General features: G+C 40.8%; 1 protein-coding gene across 1 annotated transcript; it reads right to left on the reverse strand.

Moving 5' to 3' along the window:
- Positions 1-7,464: 7,464 nt before the first annotated feature.
- Positions 7,465-13,894, reverse strand: LOC146565264 (endothelial cell-selective adhesion molecule-like). The gene is made up of 6 exons (XM_085287902.1): positions 13,759-13,894; positions 11,150-11,342; positions 10,890-11,045; positions 10,581-10,703; positions 9,569-9,704; positions 7,465-9,093 (listed from the first exon to the last, which is right to left on the reverse strand). Exons 1-6 carry the CDS (start codon positions 13,783-13,785, stop codon positions 8,556-8,558), a joined length of 1,173 nt encoding a protein of 390 aa, XP_085144028.1. The 5' UTR covers positions 13,786-13,894; the 3' UTR covers positions 7,465-8,555.
- Positions 13,895-23,070: the final 9,176 nt, after the last annotated feature.

A 23,070-nucleotide genomic window follows, 5' to 3' on the forward strand; every position in this document is an offset into this window, starting at 1 on the left:
GACTGAATCAACCAGCATTGCAGCCATGGGTCATCGTGAGCATCACAGGGAAGGTTGAAGCTGCCCACTGCAGCTGTATGGCCGGAGTCGCGGAGACCTGCACCCATGTCTCTGCTCTTCTGTTTAAAGTAGAAGCAACAGTGTGGATCTGTGGCACAAGGACTGTTACAGATGAACCTGCATACTTGATTTTGCTGGGTAATATGACCAAGATACAGCCAGAGGTTGGCCATAAGATAGACTTCTCCTCTTCAGCTGCCCAAAAAAAGGCTCTCAATCAAAACATAAACAGACCATCTGTAGTGACAGGTAAAAGAAGCCGTCCTCAAAACAGAAAAATTCACAGGCACAGACGGTATCCACGCGCCTTCACGTCTGCAGTGCCCGGTGGTGCTTTCCGTGGCTCGTTACAAACGATGTGACATATATGAAGTCGTAAGTGTTCGTGTATTTAATATCGTACTAGGCAGATTTACTGCATTACCATTTACTACACATTTACCTGTGTATGGCTATTGTCAGTACATGTTGCTCATTGTAAACTTTCTTTAAGTGTGTAACATTCACAATGATACTGTTGATGGTAACGTGTATGATTCCAGCGTACCTGACAGGGACTATTGACTTTTTGTACACAGTTGATTATGTAAAGCCCCTTGCATTGGATTCATAATCAAGTTCACTGATTGACTACCCTGCAGTGCTGTTTTCCTGTATTCCTGTTTCATCCACTTTAATGAAGTGTCCTGTGTTACAGTAACAGTGAGTTGTGGATTCACTTAATGAATGCCTAAGTTGGGCTTTAATCTGCCTTAGACTTACTGATCTTCTTTGAATCAGCACCACAATAATCGTAAGGGCACTGACAAAACATACAAGTATAAATAAATAAAATCTATAGAAAGAGAAATATGTTTGATATGTTTTTATTAAGTTGCACACAAATAGCATTCTCTGCCAACAGGCTCAGAAGACAAAACTATGTAGAAACTGTGGAGGCAAACTTCTTTTCTCATGTAGTAATCACATGTTTAATCATATCACGTTAGTTATAGTAATATCACTTTCTCACTTTACTATAGTAAGAGCACTCCCATCACCAGTTTACATGCATGTGGAATGTTAACACAGTGAGGCCATTGTAATGGGAGACGTTAAATAGATAGTGGGATGATCCTAGTGTTTCACTGGGATGCTCTCTCCACATTGCAATGTGTTTATTAAACCCACTTCAAATCAAGCTCACTGGGTGTGTTGCAGGTTATTGTTAAAATTTCCATAACAAAACACATAACAGACCGGAACCACAGAAGCAATGTGTACAAGCAGGTGGCAAACACAAGTTTTTGAAGTATTTGTACAACACATGCCTCTGCAACAGCTTCAGTGTTTCCTGGAATTGATTCGGAAACAATAACAAAGCTAATATCTATCTGTTATGACAGTCAAATTTCCCCCAAATAGTCTTGGTTGAGGTCGAGTGACTGTGAAAGGTATATGATCACAACATTTTCATAATGAACTATTCAGTGACCCCTCTTCAAATATTTTGTCACAGGACAAACATAATCTCTCATAGCATCTTTGTCGTGATTTTACAACTCTTTGACCTTTGACAAGTGGACCCTAACATGGCAGCAAAGTGCAACAATGTCTCTTCGTGTGCGGGTCAAGAGTTCACGGTATGCATTTAATTTCTTGCATGTCTGTAAATGACTAGTACAATGGTATAAATAATCCTTCACATTTTCCAGTATAAAAGTGGAAAATATATATAAATATAAAATAAATATATAATATAAAATATAAATATAAAATAAATATATTACATCGTCTCATCGGGGCAACCTAAAAGACTCCTTTTATGGCTAGTCTTTGCACATCATAATAACACAGAAGAGAAGAAAGCAATTCATTCTCGATTGCTCTTAATTTCAGGGGATTTTCCAACCTGTTTTGGTTCAAAAGAGCCAAAGGAAAATCCTCATCAATGTTCGAGTGACAACTACATGCTTTTATTGCATGTGCACTGATAATGCTTACTGTCCTGTCATTGTAAGTCAGTCAAAATACATAAATAACACGTTGTGATCATACTGAAGACCACAGACGGCAGTCCAGGCATCAGGTGAGATAAAGGAGCTGGAGACATCACCTGATAAAGAAAAAAAGAGAAATGGAAAAGAGAAGTCTCCTTTATTGCACATTTTTCACCAATCACAAGCCTCTTCTCCCCCCTTCTGCCACCCTAGACTTTTGACCAATCACCGATCAGGATGAATTGCATTACTGGCTGATAAGGATACGTTGAAGAGGATGGATGGATAATAAAGCAACATGAGCATAAATGAAAGCAAAAATATTATGCAAGCATCAAGGCACAAAGGAATTTCAATTGGCTTACAAAAAAGAAGCCAGAACAGCGCAGCTAATATTACGTAACTTTAGGTGGCACAGAAGGAAATCCTGTGCTCTAAACAACGGAAACAGTTAAGGGAGATGAGACAGAAAAAGAGGGGACACACACACACACACACACACACACACACACACACACACACACACACACACACAAAGGTACACAGAGGACAATGACACAGGGGGAACCTAACCTAGACTTATTTGCACATGTGTGACTTTCTTAGTCTCAGACAATTTGCATGTTAATGATCAAGGAACTGACCTCACAGCCGATTGTTTGTCAGTGGTGCTAGTTTCAGTCATTGTGGAAATGTACTGTTTAAAAGGTTGGGGAAACCTGTAGCCAGCTGAGACTGAAGAAGTGACTTGGTTGAGTGACAAAATGTTTCTCCCACTGAAAACGCTACGTTGAGATTTACAGAGTCAATCTTTTGGGATCTTATAAGGACATTTTAAAAACTTACTCAGCATGGTTGTTTTTTGTGGGTTTTCCTTTTTGCTTGTTTAAGAGAATAGTAATTGTATTTTGTTCATTTCATGAAGAATATAATCTCTGCTAACAATGTAGCTGCGATTGACTGGTGTTCCCTGAATGCCTCACATACAGCTCCAGGACATTCAGCCAAGAGTCACTGATCCAACTTCAAGATTTAAATCCCGGATAAGCACATCTGGTGTTTAAGACTTTGCTGCTTCCCTGTTGACTACTGTAATTTGTTACTTTCAGGATTTCCTAAAAAACAAAGCAAAAATGACAGGGAACAGAAAGGGAGAGCATTTTTCTCCTACACTGGCTCCTCTGCACTGGATCCCTCTTAAATACAGGACTGAATATAAAATACTATTTTTACTTCTAGAGTCTAATTTTTTTACATGACACTGTGCACTTCAGGACTTTCAAATATGAAGTTTTTTTTTGTTTTTTTTAGAGTCAAACAGGAACTTGTACTTAGTCATGTTACTCCTGAGTGATCTTATGAAGTGATGATTTTCATCCATGTAACCTGACAAACATTATTGTTGTTTTGGTTAATTTTCACACACAGCTAAAGCTTTGAGCACTTTCCTAGTTTCTACTCACTCCGTTATGTGCTTCCATGTTTCATTTGAACTTCTTTGGTCCATCCACATAAATCCATCCATAAACACGAATCGATTCTGAATTTTCCTGTACCAGAAAGAGATCTGATGAAGGAGGAGCAGAGGGGAAAAGCTCTTCATTTATGTAAGGCTTTTCTCTGTTTTTGCACTTTTTTCTTTCAGTTGTAAATCAGTGTGAGTTTCTCCAGAAGGCTTGCTTCTTTCCTCCTCGTCTCCCATCCAGTACAACATGGTAGGCTGAACCTCACTGGGATTTATGTAGCACCTCTACAGCCTCATTCTAGAAAATTCATACACAATAACATTCACAGCTGTTTATTGCTGTATAAAGACTATGCAGAAGCAGAAGGTACTGGCTCATCAAACTCTCAACAGCAATAATGTAGACATATGAAGTTGGTGGGATTGTTGCAAAGCAAACAATCAGGCTGTGAAGTGTTTTAGCTTTATGGATATCAAAGGGTTGCTCAGTGAATCGACCAATAAAATCTGACACCTTGTGGACAGATGATACCATTACAGCTGATAGAATCACCGGGTTTGTTCTTTTTAGGGGTTATTTTTATGCCTCCAGTGTAACAGTGTGAGCTGTGTTGAAGTACTGCGGGTTCAGTAGAGGTCTCAGGACACCAGTCCTCGAGGCCTGGAGTTGCCCACCCCTGCTATAGAGGATGCATAGGTCTGATCTTGGAAAAACGAAATGTGTTTGGCAAAAAGATGAAGAATCTTTTTCAGTTCACACAGAAAGCTCTGATCCCAGGATGTTTTTAAGGGATTGTCATACTTTTGACATCATTGTATTTGCTGATTATTCATCAGTTCTGTATCTGTTCCCTCTGTCCTCTCCATGCTGACCTCCTACTTCCTGTCCATCTCTCCACCTCAGCTATCTACTCAATTCCTCTGCTATCCTGGTTTGTGTGTTTACGTGTGTGTGCTTGTTTTTGTGCAGCAGCGGGACTTAGTGGAGATTTTCTGCCTGTTGGTTCCACACTTCCACACGCCTGTGATGACATTGTCCTGAACCGCTACTTAAAGGAGTGGCTGGTCCTCTCTTGGTGCTGGATTGTTTAATGACAGATCCTTGTCAGCTTTTTTCTAACAAAAACGCCAAAGGAAAACCCTGTGTCCTTTCAAGCTCAGTCATCAATCCTTCCTTCCTTCTACAAGCTTGCCAAGAAGACAAAATTGGTAAAACTTGGAAAACAAGAATAAAACAAAACTCACAAACAGCTGATCTTTTAAAATTTTAATTGAAAATATAATACAAGGCATTTTCAATGAACATAAATATGGAAGATACAAGTGCACACTGCACATTATTGTCTACAGTTTAGGCCGTCTGTATAAGTAAGCATATTTGTTTGGCCACCAATTTGTCCACAGCAGTTATACAATCCACACTGGTTTATAACTCAGTGTGATAGTGAGCACTTCTTTCACTTTTCTTAATGTGCTTTTTATACATGTACAATATAAAAATAAAGGCTTGCGTTGAATACATTTGAATGTCCATAATGTACACTTTTAAAGGACACAGAGTCTTAAATGCACAGCAAACAGATTTCCTCTTTTCTTTCAACTTCCCTCATGAAATCTTGACTTTAGTCTTGAGCTTATATTCTCAAGTGGTTTGCATGAGATGCTTTTACAGTATGTTTTCCTTCAACCTCATCAGCCTTCATCTCAGAATGTCATGTAAATAATTGTAAAAATATCTGTGCACATTAACCAAAAGCTTAAATAACAAACATATGCTCCAGTGTAATTACACTACAGCAGAATATGACCACACTTTCTTCTCTTTTCCAAATCGAAATCATATTCAGTAACAACAGACATTACAAATAGCGCTAATGTGTAAAAACATAATAAATAGTTTTAGTTCTTAACTAATGAAAAGAAGTTCTGGAATCATTCAGTGTATTAAAATGACCTTAGCTATTTGGATACATTCTTACAAATGTGATTTTTACAAAACAGTGCCTCCCTCACAGCAGTTTTTATTCAAAATATGTCCACACATTTTGGAAATGGAAAATAGTTTCTGAACCAAATCTAGTTTATTTGTTTCAGATTAGAAGCAAACTGAAACACATTTGTTAACTTCCAAGGTGCATAAAGAAAGTCTAAAGAGGTCGAGATTCCAGGAATATCTGTAGTGCAAGACTGATGGTCCTGCAATAATGTTGATGGAGTCTTTAGGTTTTTAGCCAAAAACTCCATCAGCTTAAATGAAACTTGATAAAATGGCTCAAATTTGCTGACCTAACAATGCATCTCGAGGCTTCTTAACAGACTTTCGTGCGCTTTACGCTTGTTAACATTTCCCCAAATATTTCTAAGTAGAATGTGAATACTTGATATACTCAAGTAAAGAAACTATAGAAATTTGTCAAATTTGTGCTACATAACTGTATATCCACAATTTTTTTCCAAGGAGTTTAAATACATAAGTACTGAAGTGTGGTGGACCATTTTGAAAGGAGACCTGCCTTATGGTTCTAATCCTGATGTGATGCATAGTGGTGCTCTGCTGCTAGCTGATATATTTGGTGGCCTCTTTTTGATCTTCAGTTCAATTCAATTTTATTTATACAGCAAATCACAGTTGCCTCAAGGCGCTTTATATTGTAAGGTGGACCCTACAATAATACGGAGAAATAATACAAAGAAAGTCATATTATTGTTAGTTGCCCAACAGTAATATGACCCGCTTTGGCAACAGTGGGAAGGAAAAACTCCCTTTTAACAGGAATAATCCTCCAGCAGAACCAGGCTCAGGGAAGGGCGGCAATCTACCGCGACTGGTTGGGTTGTGGCAGATGGCCGGTTGTATATTTTTTCAGTTTCTTGATCCACTACTGGTCAAAGAAGGTGGCTCCTACTCCCTCTTGTTAAAAGCGAGAGCTTTATCCTCACTGTGCGGGACTGTGTGATCACCGGGTGTCTTTCTCTAATGCTATAAGCTCTTTGCGCCAGTCTAGAAGAACAGGTCCAAATAATGAATGTATGTAATGAATTTATGCTGATGACGCAGATGATGACTAAGTTACAAAAGAATGCCAACACAAAGTGGTAATAAAGGCAAACACGTCCCCTGTTTCTGTTGTCCATAAAGGCTGCACTCAACAACGTGCTACCAATTACCCCCCAAAATTCACATATTTACAATTTGAATGCTGCAGGCAACTTTAAATGATTAGTTATTAGCTATTAGCAGTGATGGGAATAACGGCATTACTTTTTTCAGTAATGAGTAATCTAACTAATTACTATTCCTATCGTTACAACGCCGTTACAGTTACTAACAAGAAAATGCGCTCCGTTACTATTTTTCAACAAACAGACGATTGAAGCTGTGTTCAGCTTACTGCATCTTATATCAGTTGCATGGAAGTAGCTGTAAGTAATGTGGACGCTACAGCGTTAAGTAGCTGCGCGCGCTCCCGCGGACGGTAATCATGATCACTGTCTAACGAAAAAGAGAGAGAGAGAGAGAGTTTTGTGACGTTTAGCGTGTTTGGAGTGTGTAGTTAGTGTGTAGTGTTGTGGATAGTTTTGTGTTGTGTGTCAGAACAATGAGGCGACTGCTGTCTCCAGGTAGAAACAGGAGTGATACACCTGCTGCTGTCAGACCTGCAGGTATCAGGCTGTGATGTTCTCCTTTATAGTGGACAGAAATTGTGTTTTTGGAGTGGCACAAATAATTTGTGTTGCATCTTATTGAATGCAGAACAACTGATTGTTCTGTAAATAGTTTGAAATGGTTATTTAAAAAATCAAGGTAAAAGGTAAATGGATGCAAATAACGTTGTTGTTTGCAAAACTTGTGCATAGGATTTTAAAATTGACAATTTATATTTGCATTTAAAGTTATGAAATATAATTCATTAAACATGTTTGTTGTTGTTACAGTAAAAAATATCACTTTTTCTACTCTGATTTTATGTTTTTTGTCTGATTTTAGATCAATTGTGTTAATACAGTATGTCAAAATGAAAACATAACTGGAAATTCAGACACGTGAGGTTGTGCTGAAAAGAATGATACCAAACAAGTAAACAGTTTTTAAAGGTGAAATGTAGAGGTCAAATCAGAAGTGGTTAAAATGGCCAATTATACCCTGGACCCCAGAGGGTTAAACATTTTTATAAAGTAACGCAATAGTTACTTTTCAAGTAATTAATTACTTTTAGAATATTGTAACTCAGTTACTAACAGTTACTTTTTTGAAGAAGTAACTAGTAACTATAATTAATTACCTTTTCAAAGTAACTTCCCCAACACTGGTTATTAGTACTAGTCAAGAATATAAGCAAATTTACTGTTCTGCAGTCCTAAACAGCTCAGTATTATCAGAAGCTTTTGCTCATCTGTATTTAAAGAAGTGAGTTTAAAAGCATTTTGAAAGCAAGTTGAAAACCCAACAGAAGCAAAGCCAAAAAAAAGGATTAGGATACTTTGCAAGGGCAAACTTTATCACACAACACATTATGTTGTCTTTTGATGTCTGGTGCTGAAATAGAGTTAATAATACATAGATTAAACCCAGTGTTTATGAGCAACATTCTCCTTCTTAAACAGTAATGACCTATGAGTCCTTCAGGTAGTTTCTCTAAATAAAGACAATGGATAAAGTGTAGCATGCTGGTGCTCTTTTTTTTCTGTCCGTGAGATTAGCACACACAGCGTTCCAGCTGCGGTTAGTAAATGGCAGGAGGAAAACAGTTTGGAAGAAATTACATTTAAAAATCTAAATATGAAAAATGAAAACATTAAAATCCATAAAGTAGAAAAGATGATACTGGACAAATGTATGAAAATCATATCTATACATAGTTTCAAATGTGTACAGTGCATACAGAGTACAAAAGAACTATAAGTAAGTATTCTTAAAGGAAGTAAACAGTGTGTCTGAGAGCTTGTTGGCATCAGTAAATGACCTTTCATTTTGAATTCTTTGCTAAATATTAAAGTCCCTTTGAAAAATCAGCAATTGATCCTTTGTGAGAGTATTCCCTTAGCTCATGCTAGACTAGAGATCCGGCCTGGTTCTGTGCAGGAACCATAATGGGCACGCCTCCCATTCGGGTGATGTTGGAGGCCATGATGGTGGAGGTGGGTAGTGGTGGCGGGGAGGGAGCGGTCTGGAGCTGCAGCCGAGGCTGGTTGTACGTTTGCGGCAGCGCCTGTGCCTGAGGCAACTGGGTGTAGCGCTCGGGTCTGGGCATGGAACCGCCATTGCTGCCGGCCTCGGGGGACAATGGCTGTTCACGTGGCAGGGTGGTGTTGTTGTTGTAGCTGTAATGGGTGGGAGTGGAGGCCCCTTGGTGGCGGGACGGTCTATAGCCGGCATTGGTGCCTGTGGCGGTGATGATGGATGCAGTGTCTGAGGGGGGGCGCTGTGGATACTGCTGCAGGTGGTGGTGGTGGTTGTTGTGGTGATGGGAGGACTCTTTGTGGTGTGGGCTGGAGGCGATGGAGGACAGGGTGCCATTCTTGGAGATGATGTCAGAACCCATGCCGCTCTTAGCCCATGACACACGCTTGGGAGCCTGAGCATCCTCCCTGTAGACATCGAGGTGCAGGATTACTTATTTGTGGCGTGTAGATTACTTTTAGAAATGCATAATTAGTTCACAGTAACACTGAAATGGAGTACTTCATTAAATCTTGAAACTATGGTAATTTGTTTCTGCTATCACAGGATATGAAAATTAAATCTGAAAAACAGGCTTCTTAAACAGGTGTGATAGAATCACTTTAGTTTGAGAAATGTGCAAGATCAAAATGTGCATTCCTGTGCAATTGGTACATGTCAAAAGTAAAACCTGGGTCATCTGCAAAGGACTAAAATGAATTTGATTCAAAGCAGCAGCAACAAGAACTTCATCTACCAACGCTGCCACTTATGACTTGCCTGAACTGACACTGTTTAGCACTGTGGCAAAAGGGTCCTGGTTCAGATCTGCTGGCCAGCTGAGATGCTGTTACGAATTTTAAATGATAAAATTCTGCTTGCATTTAAGCCACACTGACTCACTTGATTTCATTGGCCAAGTCATCCTCGTTGTTTCTTCTCCTTATCACGAAGACAAAAGCGAGGCACACAAAAAGGAGGAAGATGAAGCCAGCCACTGAGCCAACTGTGGCACCAACAATCACCCCCACTTTATTGGCTGGAATTAAAGAACATACAATTACTATCTCAAAGAATTTAAAAACACTTTTATTACCTCATTTCGTGTAGAATCAATAGTACTTGTACAGCACTGGCTAGAAAAGCAGATTAATGTTTTATATTCGAGTCATGTAAAGATGTCCTTTCTGTTTGACATAGAGATGGACTAATCAGGTGACCAGTTGTGCTGTGGCCTAGCAAATCAGTTTTAAGCTACAATTCAGTTTCATTTATATAGGGACAAATCACAACAGCTGTTGCCTCAAGGCGCTTTATATTGTAATGTAAAGACACTACAATAATGCTGCGATGTTGATCACTAATTTACCGCTGTCCATTGTTTTCAGGCTTCTGCAACATTATATATTCCCAGGACGCTAGGTTGTGTTGGGCATGGTTGACTGTCCAGACTCATGTTAAAGTAAGACAAATTCAGCCAACTTTGACAAAAGTATCATTTTCTTAGCTGCTGAATAGAAAAGTCAGCTAAGCTAATGGTTACAATGTAAAATGTCACAGCCCTATGCTAGCAACGTTAAACATGTCTGGCAAACAGGGTTTGTTTTTTACTTTGAATCTGTGTAAGTCATGAGTGATAGGGGTTTATAATGATACTTTTGCTAAATTATTGTATATTTGTAATATTTTAATATATATGTAAGAAAGTTCGCTGCATATTCATTTAGTTTTCTTATGACGTGTCAGCAGTCATAAGAAATTAGTAGGATATGATCGTGTCCAACAGAAATAATTAATTACATCGGTGCTCGCTGTTCATGCTTGATAATAGTGTATCTGAATGTGTGGTCCATAACTATTTTTCATCACTTATTTTTATTAATAAACCATAACCAGGGTTACACTTGCTGCGTACAGTTGGTAATGTGCAGGTCGATTGCGCAGCTCTTTTCTGCCACCGTGTTGCTGGCTGTGCACACGTATTTCCCCGACATGTTGCTGCTCAGGTTGTTCAGCTTCAGAGTGCCAGTCTTCTCATCTAACACAGCAGTTTACATGGAAAAGACAGTCAAACACACATGAAGACACATTATTTCACATGTATAACAGTTCTCAAAGATGTGCTAAGTGACAATCCCAAAAGACGGTGTGCAGGCTGCTTTTTCTATCAATAATTCACATTTATAGCAAACAATGACTCTTTGTTTTTTCGCTGTGCACTCACTGAGCATGGGTGAGAAGAAGACCTCAGAGGTGGGGCTGGTTTTCTTCCACTTGTACAAAGGAATAGGTTTCCCAGAGCTGGACATGCAGATCAGAGTAACATTTCCTTTTACCTCTGGCTTCCCTGTCATAGAGCACTTCGGAACAGAAGGAGGGACTGAGGGGAGAGGATTATGTAATGTTTTATTACAAGACTTTCTGTTTTACTGTTTCACAGTGAATCTGAGAAGTACAGCTGTGCAACGGGTGAATTTCCCTTACCTTTCACATCCAGGGTAACCGTTTCAGTAATACCATCATTAACAATCTGAAAGATGTAGCTTCCTGAATCGGACTCCCGGGTGTTGTTGATGTAGAACGACACATCTGATGATGGCATCTGATGTAGGAAACCGACACGGCCCTTAAACTGTCCGTCAAACACCTTCACCTCGTTGTCAGTGTAGGAGATGATCTGGACAGAAGGACAGAAAGCAAGCGTCACATGAAACAAAAAGAAGATTAAAAAAAGGGGTTTTTTTGGGGTCTTTTAGTACATAAAAGAAAGCACACGAAGAAGTAGTTGTGCATAACAGATATCACTGACCTGTGTCACTGACATCCAGGTCAGGGATGTAATGGACTTTGTATTTATCCAAAACATTTCCAGAGATTTATTTGCTAAATGTCCAAGTGCAAGACTTTAAAGAAAAGAAAGTTTCACTAACACTGGTAAAATCAGCAGTGCTTACAGAGGAAAGTTCAGGACATCTTCAACAACTCACCTTAGTATCACTGACATTGGACAGAAGTTAGCTTCACTGACTCATCAACCTTTACTGGACTCTACACAAAGTTTTACAGCCTCCTCCAAAGCAACTACACATGACGCATATCGGCAGGTGAGGTAAACAGTGCACGGCGGACTCACAGCCCACACTTTAAAAAGGTACGTTCTCAGTTTAAACATTGGACATGTTTTCTATGTTCAGTTGTGAATAAAATTAAATCTAACCTTCACATTTCCACCTATAAGGCCAAATTAAACAGTAATATTAATGTTCTTGAACCTGATCTATAAATTCTCAGCTCTCATTCTCTGCAATTTAATTAACACAAATTATGCAGGTCTGTATTGTTAGATAAATACTACATTCTAACGAATATGGCTCTTGTACAATAAAAAACAAAACACAACAAAAGAAGCCTGATATAAAACCTAGTTCCAGCATATGTATCTCTGCAGTGGAAGGGGCTGAAATACAGTATAAATAGAACGGTTCAAGGCAGATGCATCATTTACAGTAAAAAGTAAAGATGTTCTTAGATTAAAATCTGTTTTCTTTGAGTAATCTAGTCACCTGATGGTCTGGACCTTGATCACTTGCTGTAACTGATGGAACCTTGAATTCTGCTTTATACCAGAGAATCCTGAAGGAAAATCTCCTGCCATCAGCTTGTATTCTGAAGTTCAATTACATTTGAGTTATGCACCAGGAAAGTGATCCAGAACATAGCAGCAAAAGAAAAAAACTTAAATCTGATTGAGATGCTTTGGCAAGACCTTAAACAGACCGTTTATTCTCAAAAGCCCTCCAATGTGAAAGAATTAAAGCATTCTGCAAAGAAGAGTGGGCCAAAATCACTCCACAGTGATCTAAAAGCATCATCGCCTGTTACCTTAAAGGTAAGAACGGTGAGGAGGAAAAACTGTCTGTTTAAAAGAGAAGATGAACTGAGGGGCTGCACCAAGAACTCATGCATTGGTATTTATGATTACTTTCAACTACAAATGATGCCAAGCAACTCTAATAGCATTCAAAAACAAAACCAAGAGCTGGAAAAGGCACAATAGGTTCTTGTCAATTATTTTCTCCATATTACTATTATTATATTATGCATAGGAAACATATATTAGCAGTTTGGAAAAAATATCACTTTGTCAAATTTTAGTTACTTACATAATTAGTACCACTTTGCTCTCAGACTGTAGGCTTACTTGTTGTTCCTAGTTCATTTAAAAGTAGAATGGGAGGAAGAGCCTTCAGTTTTCAGGCCCCGCTTCTGTGGAACCAGATTTGGATTGGGGAGACAGACACTATCTCTACTTTTAAAATTAGGATTCAGAGTTTCCTTCTTGCTAAAGTAGTACAGTTAGGGCGTGATCAGGTGACCCTGAGTTATGCTGAGGCTGCTGGAGGATTCCCATGATGCACTGAGTATTTCTTCTTCAGTCACCTTTCTCGCTCACTATGTGTTTATATACATATTATTTCTAGTTATTAACCTCTGTCTCACTTCCACAGCATGTCTTATCCTGTTTTCCTTCTCTCACCCCAACTGGTCGCAGCAGATGGCCCTGCCCCTCCCTGAGCCTGAGTTTTTACTTCCCACTGTTGCCAAAGTGCTTGCTCATAGGGGGTCATATGATTGTTGGGTTTTTCTCTCTATTATTGTACGATCTACCTTACACTATAAAGTGACTTGAGGTGACTGTTGTTGTGATTTGGTGCTGTATAAATAAAATACAATAGAATTGAACAATTTGTCAGAGGGGAATTGCTCACTTTATCTTGTCTAAACACATACGACTCTGAATAGATTGCAGTTAAGTTTTGTTCTTTTATCAGTGAAAATGTTTTTACATTTAATGAATGTTTCTTCCTGTAAAGAGTAAAGTAAGGTGAGACACTAAGGGAAATAATAATAATTAAAAAAACCCTGTATCCTTTCCCTTCCTGAGTTCTCTTTCTTCCCCTAAATCTATTTGATTGTGATCCTCCTTTTGGATCATCTATCTGCACAGCACAGTAGTATTAGAAACCTTTAAGTCTTTTCTTGTCTTGGCTTGATATACAGTATATTAGACTTAAGTGTAATTGTTTCCTTACCATCTTCATCTGGCTGGTGTTAGGCATCAAAAAGTTCCAGGCGATACTCTTGGAATTTGGGTTGCCGCCAGTGTACCGGGCCTGCAGCTCCACATACTGACCCTCGATCACTTCTCCATTTTTCAGGGGTATTAAAAAGTTGGCCCATATGTCTGGATGAAGGAAGAAAGGGAAAAAACACACTGTAAAAATCACAGTTTTTTATTACTTTTGTCACGGACCCGGTGCCGGGGACTCGGGGTTCGTGAACAGTGTGGACCTTTATTGTTATTAGTGTATTGGATGTATGTTTGCTGCACTGTGCTCTTGTGTTCCATGCTGGTGTGTGTGTGTGTGTGTGTGTGTGTGTGTGTGTGTGTGTGTGTGTGTGTGTGTGTGAGGCTGGAGGATGAAGGACAGCCACCTGCAGGCCTGATGGGTGTGGCCCTGCCAGCTGCTGGTCACGCCTAGCTTACCACACACCTGCTTCTGATCAGGATCGTCGGGGGAGCTACTTAACAGAGCGATGGAGCTTCTTCCGGCGCAGGATCGTTGAGTTAGACTCCATGTCAGTGTTTCTAGTGTTGTTAAAGTGTATGCCTGCCGGAGTTGGTGCCATAACGGCTGTGTCTGTGTTTTTCCCCAGGAGGACAGCGGAACACAGGACTGCAAGACACACGGGGTGTGTGAAGGCACAGGGGCAGAGAGCACGGGATACCAGCACTTGGGAGAAGACACGTCACGGGAGTCGAGGGAGCACTTTTGGAGATTTAATGTGTGGTGTACAATTACCTCACTGTAAATAAACCCACTGTTCATTCCATTAAGTCTGCGTTTTGGGTCCTTTCTCCTACATCCCCCACGGTCTGCCCTCCAGACCGTGACAACTTTTATACACCACTGTACATGTAATCAATAATTGTAATCTCTATATTAATTTCTATTGTTAATCTCTGTCTCTCAGACAGTGTGTCTTTTGTCTGCCCCCCTCACAGCCAACCAGACGTGGTAGAAGAAGAAGCCGTCGCTCCCAGAGCAGAGGCTTCTTCCTATTAAAAGAGGTTTTTTTTCTTCCCACTGTCACCAAGTGCTTGCTCCAGTTGCTAGAATGTTCTATGTAATACCGCAGGGTTTATCCTACAGTATAAACTGCCTTAATGTTGTGATTCAATTGAATTGAATTCTGACTCTGAATCATTACCTGTACAGTTGAAGGTGCAGCAGGAAACCTGTTTGGATTGTTCTTTGTTTCTCATGCCTGTTTCATGTTTGATGTCATATTTTTTATAATAAAAAGGTTATAAGCAGAATGATATTATAAGATTAATGAGGATCTGCTTAGCTTCTTTTTAATAATTGCCATTGATACTCCGTGTACAGGAGCGGAAACAATACTATTACGGGTGCAGTGCAGTGAATTACAAAGCTTTTTTTCTTTACTTTTTGCTTTTTGCTAATTATCCAGTGCTCTTCTGACTTCTAATTTCTTTTTACGTGTATCTAAATATTTGATATGGACTCTGTTTATTTTGTACTTTTATTTACTGTGTCATCAGAGTGACAGGTATCTGTGCATTCATCCCTATCCAACTACATGGAGATATATCAGTGGATATCATCCCCCGATGAAAGAAGCTCATTTCAACAGAGTTGTGCATATTAGCATATTTATGACTTCCTTTGTGTCATGTAGGTGAATGTTACATCGCTAATTGCAAATTCTAATAAACATTCTACCCCAGTTGTGTGTTCATTTGCTTCTGTTTTGCATTTAGTATGATCACTCCTGATAAATTACACAAGTTTTTTTTCTTTTTCTTTTTTCATTTGAATCTATTCTTTGGAAACTTTGACTTTTACAAGTTATCAAAAAAGACAGACAAAAATGTTTATTTCCTCAGGACTACTGTGTGAGTGCAATTTTGACTGGGGATACACATGTAGTTTCTAATATTCCAGTCCAATAATATATATCCTAATATTCCAATATGTCTGGATGTGTTTCAACAGCTGCCAAATGGCCAAGATGCTTTTAGAAGCTCTTATGTTTCTGTAATGTGTCTAAAATTTGGCAAAGACTTTTTTTTGAGAAGGATCTTTATCGGATGCTGATAATACCTACATTTAGAAAAAAACAGGAATTCAGTGCACAATGTTCCTGCTCACTGCAAATTTATTGTGACTAAAGAGATTATTTAAAAATGATTATTATTTGTTTCAAAACAAAAAAAATTCTCACTTTCCATGAAAACAAATTCTACAATTATAAGTATTTTATCATATTTCTGCCCTATATTAAACAAACACAGATTTATTGAGGACAGTATAAATCAGGCTTACACAATTCAGCCATACGCCACATCTGTGAAATAGTAAGATCTTGCTCAAGCTCTGTCATGATAGGAGGCAATAAGACGCAGGGTTTATTCAGCACGGACTACTTTTATTGAACTGTAGCACCAGTGTACGTGGCTACATCAATTTTCCAAAAACATACAGTGTTCCAGCGACCTCTAGTGGCCGGCCCCATAGTAGCCTTACTAGTACAAGAAAAATAAATCTCACAACATCTTCCCCTTTAACAAAAGTACTTTAAATATAAAACAGTGTTGTCAGAACGTACGACATCACAGGGGTAGACTACCCTCAGTCCTGATAAGGTATTATTCTGCCCTTAGAACATAGAAAGGAGATAGTCCTCAGTCTCCCTTTGGAGCATCCCTTTGGCAAACCGTGTCCCTATTGACTGGACTGGGCAACAATGTCTTTTCGAGTACTGCAATCGTTTGCCAGGGGCCATTGGGCAGAGGAGTAGTCACGAGGGGTTCCCGTCGCTGTGTAGGCTTGTGCTCTCTGCAAAAGTTGCATGATCTCACCTTGTGTGTCATTTGAAGTCCAATGGTGGGCCACCACACTGTTGATCTTGCACGCTCTCTACATTTAGTTAGTCCTTGGTGGCCTTCATGTAATTGGTCAAGGACACTGGGTCTGAGTGCTGTGGGAATTACAATGCGATCGTGGTAGAGCACTAGACCGTCTGATTCTGAAAGGTGGCTTCTGGCTGCATAGAAGCCTTGCAGTGATGAACTCTTTGCCATTCTCAAAGGCTCTGGGTCCCTCTGTGTAGCACTGTGAATTTCCTCCAACTTATGTGACTTGATAGGTTTGCTTGTCACTACGTTGCTCACATATACCTTGACCCGGCTGTCTGTCTCGAACTGATAGCATCCATGCAGTGGATGTCTGGAGAGTGCGTCCGCCACCACTAACTGTTTACCGAGAACATGCTCAGCAGTGACACTGAATCACATCAGTCGCATCAGCAGTCTCTGACATCTCAGTGGTGTTTGGTCAAGGTCGTATGAGTTGATCAAAGGCACCAAGGGCTTATGGTCAGTTTGTACACATACATGACCCATGCCTTGGATGTAGCGGGAAAAACGTTCACAGGCCCAGACAGATGCTAAACACTCTTTTTCAATCTGTGAATATCTTTTCTCTGCATCTGTGAGAGTGCGAGAACAAAAAGCAACAGGCCAAAACTCCCCGTCATGGTCCTGTAACAGTGCAGCATGCAGGCCATAGCTGCTTGGACCTGTTGAGCTTAAGGCCTGATGCTTTGATTGTCAGTAATACTGCATCTAAGCGTTGGTCATGCTCCTCTTTCTTAGCCCCGAAAACCAGTATGTCGTCCATCATAATGACAGTCCCATCTAGGCCCTTGAGCAAAGTGCTCATGAGCCGCTGGAAGATCTTGGGTGCTGTTATGCCAAATGGCAGACGCCTGAAGCAAAACCTGCCCATGGGAGTTATGAACGTGGTCAGTTTTTGGCAGCTGGGGTCCAGTGGAATTTGCCAGAACTCACTGGAGGCATCCAAAGTGGAGAAAACTTTGGGGCGATCGTGGCTCAAAGAGTTGGGAGTTCGGCTTGTGACCGGAAGGTTGCCGGTTTGAACCCTGGCTCGGACAGACTCGGTCGTTGTGTCCTTGGGCAAGACACTTCACCTGCCGCCTACTGGTGGTGGTCAGAGGGGCCGATGGCGCGATATGGCAGCCTCGCTTCTGTCAGTCTGCCCCAAGGCAACAGTGGTTGTGTGACTGGAGGAGCTATTGGCTTTTGCGGTATGTAACTTACTTTGTTAACTTACATTACAGCAAATTTATGCATTTTGTCCACGTGTTTATTTTTCTGTTTTGCAGCTGGTCTGAAGGCTGGTGTTTATTCTCTGCTGCAATTAAACATGACTTGCAGTGAAGCTCTATGGAGTGGCTCGATGGACAAAAACATAAATATTACACATGTGGCCCAGAGAAAGAAGACTCGCGTTGTGAGTTTGCTAACCCTGATGTTTCCCTGCACATCAAGGATTGCTGTTAAAGCAGAATTGAAGTGTACTGTTCAAACACAGGGATTTTAAGTGGCACCATAGTGGGTTAAAACAAACAAACAAACATAAAAAAAAGACATGTCGGTTTTTCCTGTGACTTTCATATTGTGGACAGTTAGAGCAAGGAATGCCAATTTCTCATGGTGAATCTTCAAAGACAGAGCAGAGTGGGTCTGCTTCAGTGGCGCACTGATCAGGTAATGAAAGCTGAACTTGTGTGAATTTCACTCTGGGTCTGTAAAAACTCAGATGAGCAATGTTCTGCCTGTAAAACATTGGTTTGATGTGTAAGTAACTAATCCACACCAGGATTATTTATAATAAAAGCATTTTTTTTTTTTAAATTGTGGATTTACTACTTTTCCTTGATTATTAAAGGACTACAACACCCAAACTAGTCATTACCTTTGCTTTAATTTTTTCTTTTTTTTTTATTATAGCGAAAGTAGTCTTCAGGAAAAGTTCTCCAGGCTTCTTGAAGGACATTCAATTCAGTTCAATTCAAGTCAAGTCAAGTCAAGTTGGCTTTATTGTCACTTCAACCATATACAGTTTAACAGTACACAGTGAGGCGAAACAACGTTCCTCCAGGAACCAAGGTGCTACATGCAACATAAATTTACAACATAATTTAACAGAAAACTCTAAACTAGCTAACTAAGAGGCCTAGTTAGCTGGCTAGCAGAGACAAGACAGACTGACCTAACATAAATTACAACATAAATTAACAAAAAACTATCTAACTATCTCTAAGGATGACTTTTTTTTTTTTGTTATCAGACAGCAGACAACAAAGTGCACGTGCAAATGTGCAAACAAGAGCAGCAAGTGACAGTGTGACAAAAAAAAAAACACAACGTAACATAATAATAAGGTTTTGTGATGATGAGTTGAGGTAGTGGAGGAACAGTAAACATTCCTTAGTGTAGCAGCAAAAATTAGGAAGTGCAGAAGTTAGTGCAGAAAGTCCAGTAATAATATTGTGCAAAAGACCATTTACAGGTTGGTGTGTGCGATGGTTTGGTGGTGTAGGTCAGTGTGTTTGTGCTTGTGTTGATTAGTCAGTCCAGTCTCAATGTTTTGAGGTAGCTGAGTTAAGCTGAGTGATAATGTTAGTGTGTGTGTATGTGTGTGTGTGCGTGTTTATCAGTCAGTCCCTTTTTGCTGAGGAGACGGATGGCTTGTGGAAAAAAGCTGTTGCACAGTCTGGATGTGTGTGCCCGAATGCTTCGGTACCTTTTTCCAGATGGCAGGAGTGTGAAGAGTGTGTGAGAGGGGTGTGTCCGATCAGCCACAATGCTGGTGGCTTTGCGAATGCATCGTGTGGTGTAGATGTCCTCAATAGAGGGGAGAGAGACCCCGATGATCTTCTCTGCTGTTCCCACTATCCGCTGTAGGGTCTTGCGGTCTGATATGGCACAGTTCCCAAACCAGACAGTGATGCAGCCGCTCAGGATGCTCTCGATAGTTCCTCTATAGAAGGTGGTCAGGATCGGTGGTGGAAGCCGGGCCTTTCTCTTCTCAGAAAGAAGAGACGCTGTTGGGCTTTCTTGTGCAGGGAGCTGGTGTTGAGGGACCAGCCGAGGGCCGTCTCCAGGTGGACGCCCAGGAATTTGGTGCTGTCGACGATCTCCACAGAGGAGCCGTTGATGCTCAGCGGTGAGTGGTCGCCTCGTGTCCACCTAAAGTCAACAACCATCTCTTTTGTCTTGTCAACATTCAGAGACAGGTTGTTGTCTTTACACCAGTCCGTTAGTCTCTGCACTTCCTCTCTGTACGCTGACTCGTCGTTCTTGCTAATGAGACCCACCACGGTCGTGTCATCAGCGAACTTAATGATGTGATTTGAACTATGTGTTGCTACACAGTCATGAGTCAGCAGTGTGAACAATTCAATTCAATTCAATTCAATTCAATTTTATTTATATTGCACCAAATCACAACAACAGTCGCCTCACAGAGCTTTATATTGTACAGTAGATCGTACAATAATAGATACAGAGAAAAACCCAACAATCAACAATATGACCCCCTATGAGCAAGCACTTTGGCGACAGTGGGAAGGAAAAACTCCCTTTTAACAGGAAGAAACCTCCGGCAGAACCAGGCTCAGGGAGGGGCGGTCATCTGCTGCGACCGGTTGGGGTGAGAAGGAAGACAGGATAAAGACATGCATTCAAAGCTCTTCTTTTGGATGTTGGCTGCCTTTCCTTCCCTTCTCTGTCAAGATGATCCCACTATTCACTAATGTTGAGGTCCAGGGTTTGGGGAGGCCAATACACAACTGATAGCATTCCATAATGTGTTTTTCTATTTGAAGATGGTGGTGTTGTAAATGCTATTGTATAATTACGTTAGCACAATGGTGATAGGAAGGCCCCAACCCCGCCTTCCTAATGTGGGAGCCAACCAATAGGACCACTCCCTCCATGTCTGCGACCAGTGAGACCACAATCATCACCATCTAACAAGGTACCAGTGATATGAGACACATATGTTGCTTTCCACTTGTATGCACAATCATATTGGGTCACGGGTGGTATATGGGAAGTCTGGTAAACAGGTCCCTGGTGGCAGGAAACTAAGTCCGTGGGTCAGAGGGGGCCAGCCGAGATTCAGTCTCTGAGCATGTTACATGTAGGACACTGGGTTCTGTGTTCCCTCTGTTTAGTTTCTGCCCATGTGTTCCTTCTGTTCTCTGTCTGTTACTGTGTCTCTGAGTCCAGTCTGTGCATTTCCTGTTTTATTTTGAAGGTCTGTGTCTTATGTCAGTGTGTTCAGTTTTGTGCTCTCCCTGTCTCGTCTGTGTAATCAGTGTCAGCCGTGTCTCCCAGCTGTGTCCTTTCAGTCCTGTTCACCTCTTGTATTTAGTGTCTGAGTCTCACCCTGCTCGTCGTTGCGTCGTTCTTCATTCTACTCTGTTTTTTCTGTTTGCCCGGTTTCCTGTCTGTTGCTTTCCCAGTTTAGTTAGTTTTCTGTTCAATCGGCAAACTCCCAATAAAGACGGGTGTTTTGACTTCACATTTGCCTCTGTGAGTCCTGCTCTTGGGTTCCTGCCTGCCTTCACACAGCCATGACATTTTCTTCTTTTTTTTCCTGTTATTTATCTTCCTTCGTTGAGTCTCTGTTTCCTCCTTTTCTGCTTTTCTGCTTTGCAGTTTTTCACTTTTTCCTTTTTATTTGTTTCCTGTCTTTGTTCCTGCTGCTTTTATTGGAAGCAAGCTCCTCTGCAGAAAGAAACGCAATGTAGGACACATGTAGCTTTGGAAGATGGGTGCAACACTGACTGTCCAGCTCAGCTCAAAATTCAGTGTTTAGACATTTTCCTAGCTCTCCCATCTTCTTCTTCTTCATCCTCCTCCTCCCTTGGTCTCCTCCTCGAACCGTCTGGTACTGGGTTGGGGGGCAATAGCACAGGAGCATCCTGGCCATTGTCTCCATCGTCATCTGTGTCACTATCAGGAACACTTTCAGTGTCGCTCTCAGATCCCTCATCTTCCCACCACCTGATTTCATCAATAATTGGATCTTCTTCTGCTACATTATTGTACACGGGTTGTTCTATTTCTAGAGGTGGATTTCTTTCTGTGTAATCTCCTGCTCCCATCTCTGCTCTATTAATGACCAATGGTCGTTCTATCTGTTGGGGTGGATTTCTTTCTATGTTATCTCCTACTCCCATCTCTGCTCCATTAATGACCAAGGGTCCTTCTATTTCCTGGGGTGGATTTCTTTCAATGCCATCGCCTACTCCCATCTCTGCTCTAAAATTTTCCCAGGGTCCTGCTATTTCCTGGGGAGGATTTATTTCGATGCCTCCTGCCGGAACATCAACTGCCTCCTCTTGTTGTGGCAGTTGATTATCAACTAAACCACGCAACTGATTGATTTCAATCCAGGGGAACATCCTGTCAACTGCTCTAAGATTTCCCTGTTGCAGCAGTGCCAAAAGCAGCTCATTGACTGCTAGTCCTACACCAACATGGTTTTGTTCACCATCGTCATGGTTTTGTGAGCCGTCTCCTCTATCCATTTTTTGAAAACAGTCTGCTTTAATAGACTGGAGGAAACTGGTCGGTACAGCTGTCAAACTTTAGCTGATTGGTACAGAACTTTTAAAATGTCCTTGAAAAAGAGTTTAAATCTCTTTAGGAAACTGTTTAAAAACACGAAGCAAATGTGAACTAATCGCAACTGATTGCTGTGAGGAACACTGCGAACTAACGGCTATTTAAGGATTTTCAGATCAAAGTCAAGATTTTGATTGGTTGTGGTTTGAGCTGACTTTTGTGACGTCATCGAATTTGGTTCATTGTGATGACGGTCAACGTTCTGCTGATGAAAAAATGTCGCCGGTGACTGAAACTTTTACAGGAGAAGCATTTCCCACAAAGCCTTGAATGAATTATAGTGACAGAAAGAAAGAAAGAAAGAAAGAAAGAAACAGCAACAACTACTAAACAGAATTTTTGCACGTTTAAAATCACCATGGCAATGCGCATGCGCATATTCTCCTGCACGCAACGGGCTTTGGAGTTGACGTAACGCCGCAATGCATTGTGGGAGCACCAGGCCACGAATCAAAACAAACACACTGTAGCTCAAAATGAAAAGGACGGTGTAGAGACAGTTTGTGTCCACATGCAAAGAGACGGTACTTGCAAAAAGTAGCGTGCATCGGAAATGTGGACCCGTATGAAAGTGGAGTAGAAACCCTGAAGACCAAACCGCTGTTGACTTAGCATGATCTGTTCTCGTACCTTGTCTGTAAAGTCAGCGCATACACGGCGCACCAATTTCGCCGTCATAAATCTCTGGAGGCGCACATCCAATTCACCAAGGACTGGGTGCAATTGTGAGTACGCCGTCATTCAAACCAAGTGAAGTCAGCTTGAGTACTACGAGTAAAATGCGTTTGATTTCCCTCCGAACATTCAGATTAGT

The sequence above is a fragment of the Mchenga conophoros genome, linkage group LG10 (genome assembly GCF_057382185.1).
Source record: "Mchenga conophoros isolate Kocher_MC1m ecotype Shallow Benthic linkage group LG10, M_conophoros_male_GT1.1, whole genome shotgun sequence".
NCBI classification, from domain to species: domain Eukaryota; kingdom Metazoa; phylum Chordata; class Actinopteri; order Cichliformes; family Cichlidae; genus Mchenga; species Mchenga conophoros.